Source organism: Carettochelys insculpta, chromosome 4, assembly GCF_033958435.1.
Source record: "Carettochelys insculpta isolate YL-2023 chromosome 4, ASM3395843v1, whole genome shotgun sequence".
NCBI lineage: Eukaryota > Metazoa > Chordata > Testudines > Carettochelyidae > Carettochelys > Carettochelys insculpta.
In genome coordinates, this window is record NC_134140.1 from 19,079,955 (window position 1) to 19,102,299 (window position 22,345).

Sequence of the window (22,345 nt, forward strand, 5' to 3'; positions counted from 1 at the left end):
GAATTAGCTCATTAAATTGAGGATTCACTGTTGAGAAATTGACAGATGGAAAAAGATTGGTGATTTCCCATCTTTTCTTTCCATCTACTCTCAGTGCTTCTTTGAATTGTGATAACTTAATATATTCCTTGATACTGTTTAACCAGCTGACATAATATTTAAAAGCCTGTTTTATGATGTGAAAAATATTTACTGAAATTACTCTTTTTAATTCTGCAAATAGTACTATTACTCAACACATTATTAATCTTCATTTAAGCAAAACTTGGAAAAAATATACAACATTCTAAGGTGGTAAAAGAGCAATTACAGAGACAATTAAACTTAGAAAGATTAAGTAGATAAGCTAATATGTTTCAATTAGAAATATCTTCTGTTGAACCAGTTTGTTAGTGAAAGAGACAAGCTTTCAATCTTACGCAAAGCTCGCCTTCATATCTTGGATATGAACAACATTGCAGAATTACTTCCATAGCCACTACATTTTACTTATGTTCAATATTTTCTATACCCTAATAGCAATGAAGAAAAATTAACTTATGCATGAAAGCCACACTTATTTCATAAACATGAAGCTGTGTCGTTTGAAGAATCACAAGGCATAGCTAGCATGGCATAATACACTACCCTTTCCTAATACTTGACAGGACAGCAATGACAAGCTGATAATAGTGCAATTTCCTTTTGAATATATTATTCATTAGCCCATCTATTTTTCCTCCTTTCTACTGCTCAGTGGTAATTACTTTCAGGTGTCAAATACCCCATTTGGGAGTAGAAGATAGCAGATCTTTAAGGAAACCTGGTTAGCTAACTGATGACCCATCAGGTGGTGTGTGAGGCTTGATTCAGGGTCTGCTGAAATAAATGGCAATTTTTCCACTGACTTCACTTGACTTGGTATTAGGCCCTGAAAACAATGCAGAGCTCAAAACCTTATTGGCTGTTCAAAGACTTAACACTGTTGTGACAGTTTTGTACTTCAATGGAAAACTAATAGCTCTCAGCTTCACATCTTAAAACCTGATTTGCATTCTTACTGAAAAACTTACCAATTTGCATCCTTCATGATTCTGTAATGAAAACACCACATTTTAAAAGAGTCATCTCTGGGACTGATGCTTCAATATAAAAATGCCAATTGCATTAGCTTTGATTAAAAAAAAATATTTCCTTATGCATAAATGTGCACCCGTGATTTTTTAGGGGCAGCACAATCTTATCGCTGGAGCACAGGAAAGGGAGTCAGTCACTTCTCATATGCCTAGGCTATGTCTACACTAGGCTAAGTAAGTCAGCTGCAGATACATAATCCTAGCTACAGCAACTGCATAGCTAGAATCAACGTGTCTGCGGTCCGCTTACTTGGTTGTCCCTACTGAGCAAGGTTGACGAGAGATTCTTCCATCCACCTCCCTTACGCCTCGCATCTTATGAAGAGTACAGGAGTCAGTTGCAACCCCTGAGAAGTCAGGTTTGCATGTCCCTACCAGATGAGTGAAATCAAACCCTGGAAGATCGACCCCGAGTGGGTCACTCTTCCGGGCTAGTGTACACAGAGTCTCAGAAATCACTGGTTGGTAAGTATGTACGTGCAAAGAGCTATTACAATGATAGTATTATTAACCATGCAGAGAATGGAGTACGTTGCATTTATCTTAGATACAAGGTATGTGGACCATAAAATATGTGATCAATATGCTAATCGGATGGCTTGGAGCAGCAGAGGGAGGAGGATCATGGAAAGGCAAATATGCAAAGAACTGCCAGATGGAGTGGCTCTGTCTAGGTTTGATCAAATTGCCAAAAAAGGTCTCTCTAGATTCCGCACACTGTTCTATCAAGGATGATAAAAATCCAGGTCGCTGAGAAGGTGGCACAAATATCACATTGGGAGAACATCAGACTCTGAGGCTTATGAAAGAGAGACTAAATGGGGCTTCAAATGAACAGAGAGCACTGCCAGGTGATCATTACTGGAGTTAACTGTAAACAATATACTGCAGTTTCTGTAATTCAGTATAGATTGGAGCTGTGGTGAATTGGAATTTCTAAAATGGCCTTTCAAGGGAAGGGTTGCTCTGCAAATCTGTTCATTGCAACAAAGGAGCAGCGGGTATGGTGGTTCGAGTTGACTTAAACCTTGTACTCCAAGTGGAGCATAGGTCATCTACAAGTTTCCTCTACTTCACTCTGTCTCAAGAAAAAACTTCTAGCTGACTCCAGGAGTACTCCAGTTGTTGTCCTTTAATCTCAGGAGATCTTCTCCATCTCGTCAGACGTCTTCCTCTTTTGCGTTTTCCTTGTGTGTTCCATTTGAGAGTTTGATGGACTATGCTGGATGATGGTTTTCTGAGCCCACGGCCCTTTCTTCTCTTGATTTCAACATCAAGTGGTTCTTGTCCTGCTCTGTTCCAAAGCTCCTCATTTGTGACAAAACCTTGCCATTTGATGCAAAGAATGTACTTCCATCATCTGTTTATTCCAGGTCTCACATCCATACAAGAGGACACTCTTCACATTTGTGGTGAAGATCCACACTTTCATCTTCAGATATTATTTGTGAACTCCATATGGAATGAAGAGTCTTGAATGCAGCTGTTGCTTTCCCCAGCTTGGCACCAATATCCTTACCTGTTCCTCCATCTCTGCCCATAACACTCTCCAACTAGGAGAACCACTTCACATCTTCCAGGTGATCCCCACCCAGCATGATGGTTTCAATCCACACAAATTGAGTATGAAGCATTGGAAGTGAAAGCTGAAAGGAAGCAGCCCCACAGGTGACTCTCATCGAGGACTACCACCCAGTTTGGTATGTGGAACATTCAGACCATGTACCAAGCAGGGAAGACAGCACAGAATGCAGCAGATATGAAACAATACAAGGTTGCAGGTTTGGGCTTGTGTGAGAAATGATGGACGCAATCTGGGCGGCTATGCCTGGCAAAAGATGAAACCCTCATTTACTCAAGACATGAAGAAGAGGGTGCACCACACACAGAAGGCATGGGCTTGATGTTACCAAGTGAGGCATCTGGTGCTTTAATGGAGTGGACAGCAGTATCATCACCATCATTGCAAGCAGATTCTATACCAAACTGCGAAAGGTACTGATTGTGCAATGTTCTGCACCAACCAACAAAGCAGCTGAGGATGTAAAAGACTTGTATGAAAAAACTCCCAGTGGATATGGTACCCTAAGGTAAATTTTAAAATTGAGAAACTTAGCAGCAGGTATTCAAGACTGGGATGTATAAAATCTGAATCGTGACAATCCACATACCAAAATTTCATTAAGAGTGGCTGTAGTTGAAGACAGAGAAGGGAAAAACAGATGTCTCTTTGATCCGTCTTTATTTTCAATAAATTACTTTAATTTGTGACATTAGTCAAAGAACATATTTTGGGTTGCACCACTGCAACATGAACAAATTGTCTAAAATAAATCACATTCTATCTGATTCATACATCATCAAATATTACAAAATGGTAGAATCAAAATGTAGCTGGTAGAATAGGTGAGAATAACCAAGACAGAATAAAAAAAAAACAGCATATGGTATTCTGAAGCTATGCTGATAGTACAGTGTTAAAAGTAATAAAACACAGATTTAAAAAAAATCAGTAAGCTAAGCAGCTATGACTCAGAATAAACATTTGGATAAGCCATGTTTTGTTACCAGATGCCATTTTTGTGGTTACTTTTATAGCCATAATCACATTATGTGGGTTGTGCCCTCCACCTTACGCCCACTTCCTCATTTTCTCTGGGGGATTTATTTGCATTCCATAATGCTTTTATTCTTGTTCTGCATAAATCATTCCATATGACTCTTGAAGTTCAATGTTTGTTTGGCAATTTGTTCAGTTGTATCTTTTTTAGAAAAGGACCAGGCGATCTTTCTAGGTCTAATTATCTTTCATAGCTGAAAACCAATTACATATTTTCAAAAATCCCTAAGTTTACAAATCCATCTGATTGATAATTATACAAAAATGGATGCATATGGTGTTAGAAATCTGTGATAAATTGGGGATTCTGTCTGTACCACTTCTGAACTATGAACGATTTTACGAGATTGTATTATGAAATTACCAAATCATGGAAATCCTGTGTGTGTGGATACACCATGAATTAGAAAGTTGTGGACATGTGACTTACTGAATGCCAGTGAAAATAATGGGCGGCTCAGAGACTAAAGTGGGAAAGAACAATCTTTAAAAATTATAGCAGAACCTCAGAGCTACAAACAACAGGGTTAAAAATTGACCAGTCAACCACACATTTCATTTGGAACTGGAAGTACATATCAGGCAGCAACAGAAAGACAGATGAAGACAGAATGACAAAAAAGCAAATACAGCACAGCACTGTGTTAAACCACTGGAAAAAAAAATAAAGGGAACGCAACACAAATAGGATGAAATTCAATAAGGACAAATACAAAGTACTCCACTGAAGCATGAACGATCAGTTGCACACATACAGAATGGGAAACAACGACCTAGGAAGGAGTACAGCAGAAAAGGATCTGGGGATCACAGTGGATCACAAGCTAAATATGAGTCAACATTGTAATACTGTAGGACCACCTCCCTCAACATGATTTTGGTAAGTAGTGGCAAGAGTGTTTAGGCTGGTTAGGCCTTCAACAGAGTATTGTGTCCAGTCCTCTGTGCCACATTTCAAGAAATATTCAGACAAACTGGATGCAATCCAGAGAAGAGCTACAAACAGAGACTAACAGTCTAGAAAGCATGACCTATGAGGGAAGATTGAAAAAGGGAAGGTTACTCACCCTATGCAGTAACCAGTATCCTTAGAGATGTTGTCCTGTGGGCGCTCTACCTTTACATGTGCCAGCACCACTGTGCCTACTGGTCAGAGATTTGTTGGTAACAGTGCCCCGCCTGGCTGACCATGCATGTGAGATGCCGGGAACAGCTTCTGCACATGCATGGCCAGTCGCCTCCTCAATTCTTCTCTGATCTGGAACCCAAAGAACGAATCCAATGCAGAGGGGAAGAGGGTGGGTGGTGAAGCACCCATGGGGACAACATCTTGAAGAACTCCAGTTCCTGCGCAAGGTGAGTAACCTACCCTTCAAGTGTCCCTGTGGGTGCTCCACCTTTGTGTGCCTACAAAGCAGTGCCATTGCTTGGAGGCGAGACCTTCAGATGGTGTAAATTAATAGATGATAGTACACTTTAGCCCAATGCAGTGTGTGTCAGCAAAAGTTTGTATAGCATAATGCTGAGTGAATGTATGAGCAGGTGCCCATGTAGCTGCTCTACAAATGTCATCAGTGGACATACTTCAGGAGGAAAGCTGTAGAGGTGGCCATTACCCATGTACAATGAGCACAAATGCTCACCAGTGGTTCTTAGTTCAACTTATTGTACGAGAATCTTATACAGCCCAAGGTCCACTTGGACAGCCTTTGTTTGGAGATAGGTCTGCAGTGAGATTTTTCCAGCTGTGGAGAACAAGAGTCTAGTTTTGTGGAATGACTGTGTTCTCTGTAACCAAAAGGCCAAGGCCCAGTCAACATCAAGAGTATGCAGGGCTCTGTCCTGGTTGTCAGTATGAGGTTTAGGGAAGACTTAAGTATACCAGCTCACTGAGGTGGAAAACAGTAAGTAATTTAGGGAGAAGTTTACAGTGGGTGCGGAGGACACTCTGTCCTTGTAGAAAGTTGTATATGGTGGCTCCAACATCAGTGCAGTGAGCTCTACCAACTTGCACGCTAAGGTAATAGCCATGAGGAAAGCCACCTTCATGGACAAGTGGAGTAAAGAGCTAGTGGCTTGAAGGATATGTCTATTAAGGCCCCAAGCACCAGGCTGACGTCCCATGTGTGGGTTGGTTCTTTAATTGGCGGAAACATGTTGTTGAGGCCCTTGAGGAACTGCTTGACAAAAGGGTGGACAAAGATTGAATAGTCTTGGACAGGCAGGTGGAAAGCCAATATGGTTGCCAGGTGAACCTTGATCATGCTGATGGATAGGCCTGTTTGCTGAAGGTGAAGTGGACTGTGTTGTTGGTCATCACTGTGGAAAAGTGCATGTAAGCTTACAGTACTGCTCTGAGCTCCAGAGGCTGATGTGCACGAATTGTTTGCATGTTGACCAAGTGGTCTGCACCACTTGGTCTCACAGATGGCACCCCAAGCTAGTAGTAAAGCATCTGTTGTGATGATCATGGTTGGTGGCATTTGCTGAAAAGGGAACCCCTTTGCATACACTTTGTGACTGCATCCACCAGCTGAGAGTCTCTCACTGTAGCTGGGATGCTCGGAGTTTCGTGCAGCAGATGGATACGAGGCCTAAATGCTGACCTGAATCAGGCTTGCATTGGTCTCATGTGGAGATGAGCATGTGGTACAATGCAGATCACTGCTGCCATGTAGCCTAGGAGATGTACACATTGCCTGGCAGTTATGCTGGGGTTGACCTGCAGTGTCAGAATGAGGTGTTGGTTTGCCTGTAGTCTCTGCTGAGGCTGTGGGGCAATCCAAGAGTGACCCGATGAACTTGAGTGTGCAAGTTTTTGTCAGAATGCACTTTGGCAAGTTTATGCATAGGCCTATTTGGTAAACAGGGTTCTGGTCAAAGCTGTTGCTTGTTGGTTCTGAGCTAGGGAGTGACCCCTTATTAGACAACTGTCTAGCTAGGGAAAGATGGTTACTCCCTGTGTCCTTAGATGTACAGTGACCACTGCTAGGACCTCTGAGAAAATCCTTGGTTCTGTGAACAGACCAAAGGGTAGCACCCTGCATTGGAAATGTCATTTCGCAATTGCAAATCTAAGGAATCTTCTATGGTGGGTAAATGGCAACATGAAAATAAGCATTTTGCAAGTCAAGGGTGGACAGCCAATCCCCTTTCCGTAGGGCAGGGATAGAGTTACCATCTTGAAAATCTTTGACAAAGTATATATTGGTTCAGTTTTTTTGAGGTCTAGTATGGGTCTCCAATCCCCTGTTTTCTTCTATGTGAGGAAGTAGTGTGAGTAGAAGCCCCTTCCCCTATGCTTAGTGGGAACCTCTTCTGTGGCTCTCAGCTGTGGAAGACATGGTGCTTCTGTTAAGAGCACTGACTCATAAGAGAGGTCCCTGAAAAGAGACCGAGATGGTGGTTAGGGTTTGGAGATAATGGGATGCCATATTTGGTGCGCATGACCTCTAAAACCCATTTGTTGGTGGCAATGGCTTGCCGGGCAGGGTGGAACGCTGCCAGCCTTGAGTAGAAGATAGTGTGCAGCTTGGACCGGGGCCCGAGAACTGTGGGGGCAGTCTGACTTTCAACCATAACTTCAAAAAAACTGGTGGGCTGAAGCCTGCTGGGTCAGAGACTGTTGTGTGGTTTGTCTCCTTTTTGGCTGTATCTGGCATGTCTGTTGTCATAATGTCTATTATTGAATGGTGATAACTTGTAATTCTAACTTAACTGTCTGTTTTGCTTTCATCTCATGTTAATGGTTTGGATGGTCAGGATACCCAAGGTGACCCCTAAGTTCTTGAGGGAGCCAAGTGTCATGTTCGTGTTCTCAGCAAAGAGCCAAGACATTTCAAAAGGAAGATCCTCAAGAGCGGTTTGGACATCTCTGGGAAAGCCCGACAGCTGCAGCCAAGACTGCTGCCTCATGACAATTGCTGATGCTAGGGACCCAGCAGCAATGTCTGCTGAGTACAGGGATGACTGAAGGGCTGTTGTTGAAATGAGAGCGCCTGCTCCCATGAGGGCTTTATATTGATCTATTTTGTTCTCTGGTATTGTCTCAAGAAAAGTATGAAGTTGGTTAAAAACATGCTGTGTGTATTTTGCAAGCAATGCTACATAATCAGCAATGCAGAATTGTAGGCTAGCGGATGAGTAGGACTTTTTCCCCATGGCATCCAGCCTTTTCCATCTTTTATCCCTTGGGATAAATCTGGATTTCTATTACTTACCCCTCTGGTTTATGGCTTCTATTATTAGTGACCTGGAGGATGGGTGGGAAAAAGAGGAACTCAGCACCCTCAGAAGCGACACAGTATTTTCAATCTAGCCTCTTCGCTTTAGGTGAAATGGTAGCCAGGGTATTCCACAGAAGCTTGGCTGGGTTCAGAAGGGCTGTATTAAACCAGTACTGCCACCCTACTCTGTGTGGACGAATATAGGATGTTAGTCCACTTTTGATGAGTATGCGCAGTAGTTGAGAAGGAAATCTCCAGCTTAGCTGAGACCCTTTGGAAGAGGTCTTGAAATGACCTGGGATTGTCACGCAGTAAGGAGTTGGGCAGTGGAACGAAGAGTCTGTGGAGGAGGAAGAGGGAGGGAACTGTGATGGAAGTGGAGAATTCAACCATTCATCCCCCTTTGTGTGCTCACCATAGTTGTTGGCCTCTGAGATCTCAGACCTGCCCATTAACTGTATACTAGGGGGTTGAGGTCTATTCATTCAGTGGCAGAGGTTGATGTAATGGCTGGGGAAGGACTGATGATGAAAAACTGCCCCCAGGTCCCAGTATGGCCAATTGGGTGGCTGGGCAGTGGCACCCACTGTTGAACTTGTAATAGCTTAGATGTAGAAGATTTTTCTACTGTTCTCTGAGGTAAAATATCTTCATCTGAGACAGAGAACCTTGCCGACATGCAGGCTCGGGTTGCTGAATGAGAAAGCCTTGAGCTATGCAAGGAGCCGTTGGTGCTGAGTAATGGAGTGCCTGTTACTGAGGTGACAGAGTTCCCCTGCGGTTGTATATTATGGTCTGAATGGACAAAGGGGCATTGGTACTGGAGCCCCCTGCGCTGTTGGTGCTGAAAGACCAGCAAGGAGCTGAAGCTGCGTTTGGTGCTTTGGCATGCTTCCCTGGTGCTGGCTTGTCAGTGGGGAGGGGGGACGGGGACTGCTAGGAGATACAGTACTGGCACAGCATGTATGGAAGCCAGCACCCACTGTTTTTCTGCTGGCTTTCTCCTGCAAGCCGGAGCTGTGGCTGTGTAAAAGAGCCCAACCACTTTGTCAGTTGAGAAGAGGTGAGCCCTCTCCTTGTTCTCCTGGCCAGCATGGCTCTTCGGTGGAGCAGTATGAGCTTCCCCCTTTGAAGTAATAAGGGCAGCAGCGCAGTGCCTTGACATGGTCACCTTGCTTGTCAGGGAGGCTGACCCTGATGAAGTATTCAACTTCTTCCTGGCTGAAGGGGGTTTCCCCTTATTCCTAGGGCTTGCCTGTGTAACAACCCTGTCAGTGCCTTTGACCCCCTGTGGACTGTGTCTGATGGGGGAGGTAGTAAGAGAGTCTGCAGATTTCAGAGCTTGCACCATCTGCCAAATGCAGAGCTGCAACTGTCTGGTTCTCCTTGATCTCTTTGTAAGTTTCTTACAGTGTACATGTGTGTTGGAATCATGCTGCTGTCCCAAGCAGTGGACACAGGAAGAGTGGCTGTCTGACACAGACAGGCCACAGGCCACTACTTGAAGCCCAGAAAACCAAGCATGCTGAAATGAAACTGAGCTCCGCCATGGAGCAGAGCTACTGAAAGCAGCTGAAGCTGCTTGAGAAAGGTGGCTTCTCTGACTCTTCAATGTTCTCTTTTTCTTTGTTTTATTTCTCTCTCTCTCCTTTTTTTTTTTTTTAAATGTCCAATGTGAACAGGTAAGTTGTTAGGTCTTGTATAATTATTGAGTAAAGTGTGTGTGAGGGGACTGCTCTGGCTGTGACCAAAACTGGAGGGAGTCAGAGAGGAACAGAGGAGGAATAAAGTTCTTTTGAAAACAGGATTTATTTTTGAAAAAAAACACATCTACGCTGCCTTTTTTTTCCTTTTGAAAGCAGCGCTTTCAATATGATTATGCAAATGAGGTGTCATATGTAAATATGTACCTCATTTGCATTTTGAATTCCTCATTTGCATGCCTCTTTTGAAAGTGCAATGCTAGCATAGACACAGCCTGGAAGTTTCTCAGTATTTCCTGTTTATGGTGTTTTTAAAAAGATGGGCTACAAAAGTGGCTTTTGGGATTCGTCTGACTTCATTCTAATTGGCACATTATTACACAAGGGCAATTAACATCTGGAAAAATAAAGAACATTTGTCTTCTACTATATACTGTAGAGGAACAAAAAATAAGCACGTTCGTAAAGTGTTCTGTGATTATGAACTGTAATTAGTCTACCTATTGTAAAAAAACAACAGAACACCTGGCAGAACCCAGGCTGAAGAACTTGCTCCAAAAGTGGTCTAGAGCTGGCTAGCTACTCAGTTGACAAAAAAAGCAGGGCAGCTAAAGAGGGGATGGAGCCAAGGCAGCTAGGAGAGTAAGGCTGTGTCTAGACTCGCCCCCAGCTTCGAAGCGGGCATGGTAATCAGGGTGATGGGAGATTACTAATGAAGTGCTATGGTGCATAAGCAGCACTTCATTAGGCTAAATCTCCCCCACAGCAACTTCCAAGTGTGAAACTTCTAAGTGCCGACTTGCGTGTAGCTGCAGGTCAGCCACAGGTACTTCAAAGTGTTCACGCTCCTTTGAAGCCCCTTTACTACACACACCACTTCATTAGTAATCTCCCATCACCCTGATTACCGTGCCCCCTTCGACGTTGGGGGCTAGTCTAGACAGCCTAATTGATTTCACACATCTTCCACAAGGCCTGTATCAGCTTGGCTTCTGTGGAAACTTGTCAAGAGTTTAAAGTTAACTTCCCTTCAAGAAGGGAAGCAATGGTAACTTTGAATACTTTTTTGCTCAATCCTCTATGCATGTAGCTGCTCCCTTAGGAGTAAGATGTGGGTATAACTGGAAATTGCATCACCTGTGGCTGCTGTAATGTATAAACCCTATATGGTATGATAAACACCACTGAAATGTGGATGTACATAATTTTCAAAGAGTTGGCTTCAGAATAGAATGACAGGTATCTATTTATTTTAGAGAAAAAGCAGTCAAGTAGCACTTTAAAGACTAACAAAATAATTTATTAGGTGATGAGCTTTCGTGGGACAGGCCCACTTCTTCAGACCACAGCCATACCAGAACAGACTATGGCTGTGGTCTGAAGGAGTGAGCTTGTCCCACGAAAGCTCACCACCTGATAAATTATTTTGTTAGTCTATAAAGTGCTACTTGACTGCTTTTTTTGTTTTGATAGTATATAGACTAGCACAGCTTTCTCTGCTATTATTTTCGAGAGTTTGTCTGTGAGTCTGTTCAAGAACTTCTCCTACACCCTAAGAGCTAGGACCATCAAATTTGGTACACATAATTTAAAACAAAGCAAAGGGTTTTTTTTCATGCCAGGAAAATAGGATGTGCATGGAATGGGATGGTTTCTCATAATGCAGGAAGGGAGGGTTCTGCTATATAATGACCAGATGGGAACAGCAGAGAACATGGGCTGGAAAGCAGGGACAGTTATATGACCACAGGGGTGGGACAGTGATGGGGACTGGCACAGCTACAATCCCACTGGGGCAGCAGGGAGCAGAGTGGAGAAAGGAACAGCTATCTACTATATAAATATGAGAGAGAGAGAAGGGATGGGGTTAGTCCTCATCCTCAGCCCCACCCCAGAGCAATGATTCAAATTTAATAATATTAATATTTAAAAAAAACAATAACTGATTGAGTTAAGGACCTGAACAACACTGGGTAAATCTTCTAGTTGCCTATAGAGTACAAAGTTTCCAATATCTATCTAGTTCTAAATTCCACCCTCCAGGAACAGACCTAACAGGGACTTTTATCCCCTCTGCTCTGCACAGCCAGGCTGCATATGGCAGAAAACCATAATCATCCAAACATTCTGATATGGATATACAGTGCATTACATTTACATTCACTATAAATGGCATGAATAGCTTCTGAATTCTTATAGTATTTATGATGTACCAGTATGCTTACCAGGGGCTTGATCCTGCACAACTGAAGTCAATGGGAACATTGCTGTTGATTTCAGTGGCTCAGGATCAAGCCCTAGGCACACACAGAGCTTTGATAAAAGATTAGAGATGAAGATTAGAGATCTGTAGAAGTTTAGACATGGCTGAAATTATTCAATAATGACAGTGTGTGCATTATACCTCTACATATATGTGGGGCAACTGTATACCTATCTCCATTCAAGTTAAAATTAATTCTATTCTAATATATGCATTTTGCCTGTGTCCTGATTAAAAATTTAAAATGCTTTGTTTCCTGGTGTATAGTACCAGAACTTGAAAAAGTGTAACTCTTTTTGGTAATAGTACATAGAGCAGGATAATTCTTGCTAGCCTAATTTACAGAGATACTCAGTATCTATAATTCCCACTGATTCCAAAGATGCTTTGCACCTTCGGAAATCAGGCAACTTAGCAACAGAACACCCAGGAGGAGAACATAATGGACTTATCCAGCCAATCGACATATTACTAAGCCAAAAGTTCTGCTGTTATTTTATAGTTGCTAATGGAAGCAGTGTAAACCCAGTGTCTGTTATTTCCTTTAATGATACTCAGTATGACAGATGTTATAATCATACAGTAAGCATTTCAACATGTGTGTTTTGTTGAAACATATCTAACTGGCCTACAGGTAAAAGAATATTGAACTTTATACTGAAATTTCATAGGATTCAATCATGTACTGCAATAATTCGTGATTTATGGTTGTACAATGAGCACAGTCCTGCAATTTTAATAGCAGTTTAGTAACAGAATACACTAAAGCCAATCCTATTGCTCTCATCCAGTGGTGACAAAACTGAAGTGTAGCTGGGTGAGCGGTGGTGAAATAACCCCTGACAGATGGAAGGAAATACAAGTGCCCATCTGATCTTCCCCATTGATGTCCTTTATATATCTCCCCTGAACCTCCCCACTGTCCAATAATTGCAACTCAGTGAGTCACAAGGCAAAGAAGCTCAAGGAACCACTCCAAACCAGTCAGGAAAGGGGCAAGAAATGGGAAACCTGCTCCTCCTATGTGCTGAGAACCCTGCAAGCCCTAAACGCCATGGAGATGGCGCTGTTTTGACTGAACAGTGGTGACGGTGGAATTTCTTAAGAAAGCTACTGAAGAGGGCATAATTGCATGATTGGACAAATCTAGCTAGACTGTTAACAACATGAAAGTTTATACACAATTTCACATCAATTAGGTATTATGCATTCTTTGATTGTCCTTGTGTTTACTAACAAATACCGCTTCACTGAAAATATTTTGCAAACTTTGACTCCAGCCCATTTAAATCTAGGTGCCTCTTCCTAACAAAGGAGAATGAAGTTCCCTCCAATTGGACATAAAGCTCATATTTTGTTAAGAACTAGAATTTAGAGATTAAGCTGAACACTTTTTAAAAAAAGACTGCACTAGAAATAATTGTTACATTATCCTGATAAGGCTGCAACACAAAATTATGATTTTAAAAGCCGGAAATGAAATGGACTAAGTAAAAGGAAAATCAGATTTAACTGAATTTACTGTCTATATTTTAAAATGCGACTAGCCCACAAAAATGTGCAAATACTGACAGAAAATTAGATTATAAGGTTTTTTCTATATATTAATCTAAGGCAATGTGAGCAATTTAGATGTTTTTTTATATTGTGGCTGTGTTCTGGAAGTAAATGGAATTTGTTGTTTTAATGCCATTTTAATTGGACTTCAAAGTTCTGTGGGATTTCTCATCTTAGTAAGAACTAAATTCAAAAGAAGGTATTTTCAGGATGTTATTCTAGGTACAAATTTTCGCCTGGACAATTCTGCAGCTCAATAAATAGTTTCTTTATGCCTAGCTTTCACAAATCAACATACTACAAAGTAGTAACAGTAACGTGTATCCATTTCAGCCGTTAGACACAGGATAACTATCCAAAAGATCAATATTGTGCATGTACTTGCGTATCTACAGTATATGCCTTCTGGACAGAGATAATGGGAGATTTTTCAAAAGGTACAGATTAAAGTTGGGTGCTTAACTCCCATTGATTTCCAGGGGCGTTAGACATATGTTTAAAAATTTTTCCCTACCTAAATCTCTCAAACTAATAAAATACCATTAACTCTAAACAGAGAGAGAAGTAGACAACCACTTATTGTACTTAAGTAACATAGATTAAGAAAACATTACATTCAGCTACATTTCACGACAGCATATAAGCAGCTGACTGATTTTAGTGTTAGTATTGCAATTTACAAGCACACACTGCTTCTAGCTACAGAAAAACCTCATCCAACATACTTATCTTTGTCGTCATAAAAACGCATATTAAAGAGAAATCTAAACAAGCCAGAGGCCACAACTAAAAATCAAAGGGTTTCAAAGATGTAAACAATAGGGGGTATTATCGAGTGTCTCACACTGATTAGATCCAGACTATGGAAGTAGTGCTAGTTCTGTCGCCTAGTACATTTAAAATTAAAATAGGTGTCTGGTACAAATCCCTATTGCTGGTACAAATCCCTATGTATCTAACATTCACTTCCATAACTGCAGGAAAGCACCTGTTCATTGTTAAGCAGAGCTGCTTCCTGCTAGTTGTAGCCTGATTCTGGATTCTTTTAAAGCTTTCTAGAAGATTTTTTTGATAAACACACACAACCCCCAAACATCCATCTTCTTTTTTCTATGTTTGTGATTTATCGCAACTTCAGCTATGATAAAATTTTGAATAAACTGAAACATGAAAATTCAGTGGATGGCAGGAGAGAACCAATGATCTCAAAAAATTTAAAGCAGTGGAAATAGAGTGCAGGGTGAGGATATTCAGTACTCTTAAAATATAGGCTTACATGTTAAGGAGTTACTAGTGATAAAGAGTGCTTGGTTATTTCAGGTAAGGCACTTTAAATGATCCTAATTTTCTGAAGGTGGGCTCTTAGCAACTCAGAAGGTCAGACATCTTTAAAAAAGGTCTCAAATTGGGCACCAAAATGGAGATGCCCAAAATAATCAGTCATTTGAAAATTTAGAGCCCAAGGGCTGTGTTTTTAAGGGTATTTAATGGGATTTACTAAAGCATCTAAGTACCTAGCACCTATTGAAGCCAAAGAGTTTTAGGCACCAACGTGCTTTTGTAAATTCTATAAAGTGACAAAAAAACTTTCAAAAAAATCCTTCAAAACCTAATCTCCTACACCTAAAAAATCTGTTTAGACGAAAGTGGAGGAAAGTAACCAGCATCTCATTAAAACAAAGTTATCTTTTTCTCTCCTTCTGTATACTGTACTGTCATTACTTTCGAATTAAATCTAAAATTGTAGTTTTGAAGAGTTATTGGGATTTGGAGATTGGGAAAAGGTGGCGTGCAAGAAATGATCTATTACTTAAATAGTCCACTACATGGAAAAATCTGATAACCACTAGCCTAACAGAAATTAGGGATGGAAATAATCTGTTAAATCACCAACTGTATATTGTATCATATCACACTGAGTTAAACAAAACATGTAAAATAAATGCAATTAAAACAAACCTAACAGTTAATGAAAACTCAAATGTTTGGCTTCAATAATGCAGCAATCCACCACCTATCAAAAATAGAGAAAGACAAACATAATTCAAAGGAAGAAAAGTTTAGAAAATAAACAGAGTGAAGAAAATCAGCTCAACTGACAGCTGGATACACAAAGGCACACAGAAGAAAAGAGGTAAATCATAGTAACAGAGAAAGCATAGAAACAGTTTTTGAAACATTTTCCTTTTTACATATAATTTTCAGTACTCATTTTCATCCTTGGAAAGATGGTAATTTCAAGAAACATCTTTTTTTACTTGCCTTATTTTCTTCAACAAAGTATGGAAGGGTCTGAAAAGCTCAGACATATCTTCCGGCTTGCGTTCCAAATTCAATGGTCCTTCAGAATAAACTACAAGCCCACTGTATTTAAGACACATACAGAAAATATTTTTATAACACTTGGACAGAGCACAGAATCAGAAAACCAACTAATATTTGCAATTATATTCAAGCTGCTGGTTGTATAATTATGCACAATTTCATTATTTACTTTCTCTCAGATATCTTATTTTTCCTTTATTTGCAAGAAGTTACAATTAACTGACGTTTAGAAGACTACAAAAAGACTGATTCCTTTAGATGTGGAGAAAAAGCAATGAAACTATATTATAGAGAGTATACATTTTTTACTTCATTTGTTAACTGACTTGGAAAAACTGAAAATGAGTGTATGGAAGAAATTAAAAATGGAAGTGAATTATTCAAATATTTCTGGACCCTATTGTTCTAAGATACATTCCAACTTGCTTGCTCATTAGCACATGACCATAAGACTAGCCACACCACGTCAGACCAAAGGTTTGTTTAGCCTTACATCCTGTCTTCTGGTAATGGCCAATGCCAGATGCCCCAGAGGGAATGAACAGAGCAGGTAATCAAGTAACCCATTCCCTGTCACCTACTGCCAGCTTCTGGCAAACAGAGGCTAGAGACCCCGTCCCTGCTCATTCTGGCTAACAGCCATGAACATCTTTTTTTTTTTTTTTAAACTCTATTACAGTCTTGGCTTTCACAACATCCTCCAGTAAAAAATTCCACAAACTGACTGTGCCTTTTCTAAGTAGATTCTAGACAGGTTATTGGACCTTTCTGAATGCCAGGGCTTGATGTTCCCCTTTCTCAGCCAGATTAAAATACAGAATGACAGGGGAAAAAAAAATCTGTACTTGGAACAAAACCAGTGATGCTTGTTGGAAAGTAACAGAGAAATAGCCATGTTAGTCCGTAACTTTGTTCTCACCCACAATTATTTCCAATTTGGGGACAAATTTATACCTCCAGAGTAGTGGCATTGCTATGTGCCCCCGCATGGCCCCACAGTACGCTAAAATTTTTATGGCTTACCTAGAACGATTCCTCAGCTCTCATCCCCCATTACTCCTCCCTTACTTACACTATATCCATGACATCTTTATCATTTGGACCCACAGTAAAGAGACTCTAGAAGAATTCCACAGAGATTTTACCCCCCTTCTCCCCACCATCAATCTTAGCCTTGACCATTCCACATGAGACATACATTTCCTGGACACCATAGTATAAATCACAGACTGCCAGATCAATACTACTCTCTACTAGAAACCCACTGACTGCTACACTTGCCCACAGCTTCATTCCAACACACACCACACAATCCATTGTTTATAGTTAAGCCCTTAGATACAGTCCTATCTGCTCTGATCCTACTGACAGAGTGAAATCTTCAAGATCTCTACTGAGCATTCATAAAACTTAATTACCTACTGGGAGAAGTTTAAAAAAAAGATTGGCAGGGCCAGATGAATACCCAGAAACCAAATACTTTAATATAGACCCAAGAAGGTCAATAATTTATCACCTATAGCTCCTAGCTCAAACCCCTGCAACACTTCATTAAAAATCTACAACCTATTCTAGATCATGATGCTATACTCCAGAAGACCCTAGATGACAGGCCTGTTCTCTGCTATAGACAACCTCCTAACCTAATGAAGATTCTTACCAGTAACCACAGGCTATACCACAATACTACTAATCCTGGACCTTTTCCTTGCAACAAACCCTGTTGCCAGCTTTGTTCACATATTTACTCTGGAGACACCATTATGGGACCTAATCACACTAATTACAAGTTCAGGGGCTCATCCTCCTCTACCTCAACTAATGTTATGTTTGCCATCATGTGCCAGCAATGTCCCTCTACAATGTACATTAGACAAACCAGGCAAACATGTCGCCAAAGAATGAATGGACATGGAGCAGACATTAGGAATCTCAATACACACAAGCCTGTCCGTGAGCATTTCAATGGAGGTGGCCATTCTATTAAAGACCTGAGAATATGCATTCTACAGTAAAGAGACTTTAACAGCAGATTACAAAGGGAGCTGTGTGAACTGGGGCTCGTACTCAAATTGGACATATTAACACTTGGCATGAACAGGGTCAGCAATCATCTCATGCATTCCAAGGACTCTTTTCCTTCCTTTGATGCCCATAATTATCTCAGGCAAAACACCTAATATCCCCCACCCCTCACCCCCCTCCTTCAGTTCCATGTATTTGATTTGTCAGTTTTTATCACCTTTTTTTGGACCTCTCTACTATATAATTGAGTCTGGACTGGAAATGCTACAGATCTGAAGAAGTGAGTCTGTCCCATAAAACTCATCACTTAATAAATTATTTTGTTAGTCTTTAAAGTGCTACATGTTTTGTTTTGCTTGTAGGAAGATGTCTTTCAAGGAAAGAAAGGTTTATTCCTGATCCTGGAAGCACTTAAGTCCTTCACTTTAAGAATAAGACGACTCACTGACTTCAATGGGATTTTTCACATGCACAAAGGTTTGTAGGATTGGAGTAGCTTCTCAGAGCCCCCAGCAGGACCATCTACACTATTTTTGTCCTATAATGTAAGCCCAAGTAAAGTGGCCTGGGCGCTGAGACTTGCTGACAGGCCTTTAGCTTCGCTTGGTTTGTGCAGTGTAGATGTTCTCTTCTTGGTAGTCCATCATGTCTGACAATGACGTCTTGAGCTTGCACAGGCTGATCGGTTGTGGACTCGCACGTGGCTGAGGAGTCCAAGCCTTGAACAACATGAGCGTTCACAGTAGAGGAAGGGAACTGTTGGTGTGGCTGCTGCTGCTGCTTTTCTTCTCTCCGGAGCATCAATCAGATGTATGCATCACTGCTCTTCGAGGTTGTCGTACACATCTTGTATGAGAGCACACCAGCCTGTTTGGTCTTCTGCATGCAGCTCTAGCTGCTTTGGCTTTAATCCAGCATGAGCAATGCTGGCCTTCACGTAGTCTTTATACCTCTTGCGAGGCCTACCTCAATTCCTTTTGCCCTGGGAGAGTTCACCATAGAGGAGTTGCTTAGGGATTCTCAACTCCTTCATTCACATGATGTGCTGTGTTCAGGCTTTCAGAATCATGGTTTCAGTGCTTGTGGTTCCTGCTCTGTCACAGACTTCCAGATTCGTGACTCTGTCCTGCCATCGAATGCGCAGTATTGACTTCAGGCTGCGTGTAGAAGCGCTCCAGCAGTTTCACATTTTGTGTACGAGGTCCAGGTTTCACAGCATACAGGAAACTGGTCAGGACTACAGCCTTGTACACTTCCAGTTTAGTGGACTGTCGGATATTGTGCTGATTCAATGTTCATGCTCTCAGTCAGCCTAGCATCTGGTTGGCCTGGCAGATCCTGGCATTGATTTCTTTGTTGAGGGAGTCATCATTGGCCACGACAGTGCCAAGGTACTTGAACTCGTCTAATGTTTTTAACTCTGTTCCTTCAATAGAGATTAAGCAGTGAGAGCAGCACATCCTAGAGCAGGCTGAAACAGCACCCCAGTCTTTCCTAGGCTGATGGTCAAACCAAAGAGGTGAGTATCTTCAGACACCTTGTTGACGATAAAATGGAGATCAGATTCCTTGTGTGCCACAAGTGCACAGTTGTCAGCCAAAAGGGCTTCAAGGACGAGCCTCTCAAGCACCTTGGTTTTATCATTCAAACAACAAAAGTTGAAAAGTGACCCATCAAGCCTGTACTTTATGTAGACTCCATGGCCCAGGTCCTTAACTGCATGGCTGAGGACTCATGTGAAAAGAGGTTGAACAACACTGGGTCCAGCATGCACCCTTGGCTCATGCCACTGGATATCTCCAATGGATTTGAGGACTTACCAGTCAAAAGAACAAAGCCAGTCACATCATCATGGAACAGGCGTATAAGACTGAAGAATCTTCTCAAGCAGCTGAATTTTGACAGGATAATCCACAGGACTTCTCTATTGATGGTGTTAAATGCATTGGTCAGGTCTACAGCATATAGATCCAAGAAAGGCTCTGTGCACTTTTCCTGGCCCTGACAAACTGCAAAGATCATGTCAATGGTGCTGAAGCCTGGGTAGAAACCACACTGTGCCTTTGGTAGGTTCTCCTCTGAGATGCTGGTGATCAGACAGTTGAGGATGACTTGAGCCAAGATCTTCCCAGCAGTAGATGGAAGGGAGATGCCGCAGTAATTTCTGCAGTCAGCTTTGTTGCCCTTGTTCTTGAAGAGTGAGATGATTGTGGCATTTTTGTCCTCGTTCATTAACATCGAGATCTGTTGTGGGTGGCCAGGCTCAAGATCTTCTGAAAAACTCCAGCATGTACCATAGGCTGGAGCACAAAGTCAACATATGAGGGAATTACTTGAGTGCTATTTCTTTCCTTTCTGAGAAAATGTTGCCATGTTTTTCAGTTTACAAGCAAACAAAGATGGTACAAAATAGTGAAATAATGTATTTATAACATGCCCAAGGCTACGTTTACACTGCAGTTGCTATTTTGGGATACACAGGTATCCCAAAATAGCAACTCAGTGGCTTTTCCCCCACACTTGAAATACCAGAGCTATTTCAAGCACAGTATTCCAGTTCTGCTGCCCCTCATCATGAGAGGGGAAATGGAATCTTTGAAATAGGCCCTTATTTTGAATATAGATGCCATTTGGATGGCACCAGGTTTGAAATAAGGTACATTCATACCTTGGTCTATGAGCACAATTCGTTCCCAAGTTTGTTCTCGTAGGTGAAAACTTGTAAGAGGGACACTAAATTCTCATTAAAATACATGTAAAAGTCTCTGATTGGTTCCTAGAGCTCGGCAAAGGAGTGGCAGCAGATGGCGCTGCTTTTGAAAGGTAAGTGAACATTGGCTTTGGGGGCTGGAAAGGGTTAAAGGCTGGGGCAGTTTGGGGCCATGAGTGGGAGGGAAGGTTAAAACCTGGTGGCCAGTTGGGTCCATGGGGTGGGTGGGGGATTCAGGCTGTTGAAGGTTGGGTGTGTGGTTCGGTGGCGTGGATGTCAGGCTGCAGCAGGTTAGGTCTACCTGGCTGGCATGGAGGAGAAGCGGGGGTGGGACTGCTGCGGAGCCAGTCTGTGGGACCAGCCAGAGGGGATTAAGGCTGCCGCGGGTCGGGGCCATGGGGCTGGCATGTAGGTCAGGCTGCCATGGGGCCTGTCTGTGGGGCCAGCGGGGGGCGGGGTGTTCAGGCTGCCACAGGGCTGGGGCGAGGGAGGTAAGACTGCAGCGGGACCAGTCTGCAAGAAGGTGTAAGACTGCTGCAGGGTCGGTGGCATGGGCGGGGGTGGTCAGACTGCCGCAGGCCTGGAGGGGAGGTTAAGGCTGCCACGGGGCCAGTCTGTGGGCCGGCTCAGGGGTTAAGGCTGCCGCAGGCTGGGGCCACGGTGCCGGCAGCCGGGTGGGGGGTGCGGTTCAGGCTGATGCGGGTTGGGGCTGCAGGGTCGGGGGGGTCAGGCTGCCATGGGTGAAGGGGGTAAGACTGCCACAGGGCCAGTCTGCAGGGCTGGCGGTGGGGGGTGTGTGTGTCAGGCTGCCACAGGACTGATGAGGGGGGTGTCAGGCTGCCACAGGGCTGGCGGGGAGCAAGGGTCAGGCTGCTGTGGAGCCAATCTGTGGGCCAGCACGGGGGTTAAGGCTGCCACAGGTTGGGGCTGTGGGGGCGGTGGCAGGGGTCAAGCTGCTGCGGGGTCAGTAGGGGGGAGGCAGGCTGCCATGGGTTGGGGCTGCAAGGCTTATTTATTGGGGTCAATCAACACATACCCTTTAACATGATGAGTATCAAAGAGGTAGCCGTGTTGGTCTGTAGCTTTGAGAACAACAAGAAGTCTTGTGGCACCTTAAAAACTAACAGATATTTTGGAGCATAAGCTTTCATGGGCAAAGATCTGCTTCATCAGATGCACGAGTGGGGGGGGGGGGTGGTTTCAGAGGGGTATTTAAAGAATGGAGTCCCAGAAAAAGGAAGGGCCAGAGCTGACAAGGTCTATTCAGCAAGGTGAAAATGGCTCGTTATCAATAGTAGGTATCAAAAGAGTTAAAAAAAAAAAAAAAAAAGTCAGATCAGACAGGGGGATGTGAGCCATTGTCAGAGTCTAAAGAGGAGATGTTAACACCCAGGGCAGAGATGCTGCCTTTGTAAGCTGCGAGCCACTCCCAGTCTCTGTTTAATCCTTGGTTAATGGAGTCAAATTTGGAAATAAATTGCAACTCAGAGACTTCTCTCTCCATTTGATTTCTGAAATTTGTTTTGGGACTGCCACCCTTCAATCTGCTACTGACTGTCCAGGGAGATTGAAATGTTCCCCCAAGGGTGTCTGCACATTACCGTTCCTGATGTCTGATTTATGTCAATTTATTCTTTTACGTAGAGACTGTCCAGTTTGGCCAATGTAAATCGCAGTGGGGCATTGCTGGCACATGGCATATAATATATCAGTAGATGTGCAGGTAAAGGAGCCTGATGGTTATTTCTGAAACCCCCTTTGAAAGTCAACTTTCACAAATCCTTTCTGGCTGAAGACCTCA

General features: G+C 42.5%; 1 protein-coding gene across 11 annotated transcripts in view; it reads right to left on the reverse strand.

Annotated features, from left to right (window-relative positions):
• ZFYVE28 (zinc finger FYVE-type containing 28) overlaps positions 1 to 22,345 on the reverse strand; it is a 312,576-nt gene that overhangs the window by 75,568 nt on the left and 214,663 nt on the right. For all 11 annotated transcript variants that reach the window (XM_074992354.1, XM_074992350.1, XM_074992348.1 and 8 more), the window contains one exon: positions 15,747 to 15,848. In XM_074992354.1, the coding sequence (XP_074848455.1) occupies positions 15,747 to 15,848 (102 nt within the window). The remainder of the gene's footprint in view (positions 1 to 15,746; positions 15,849 to 22,345) is intronic.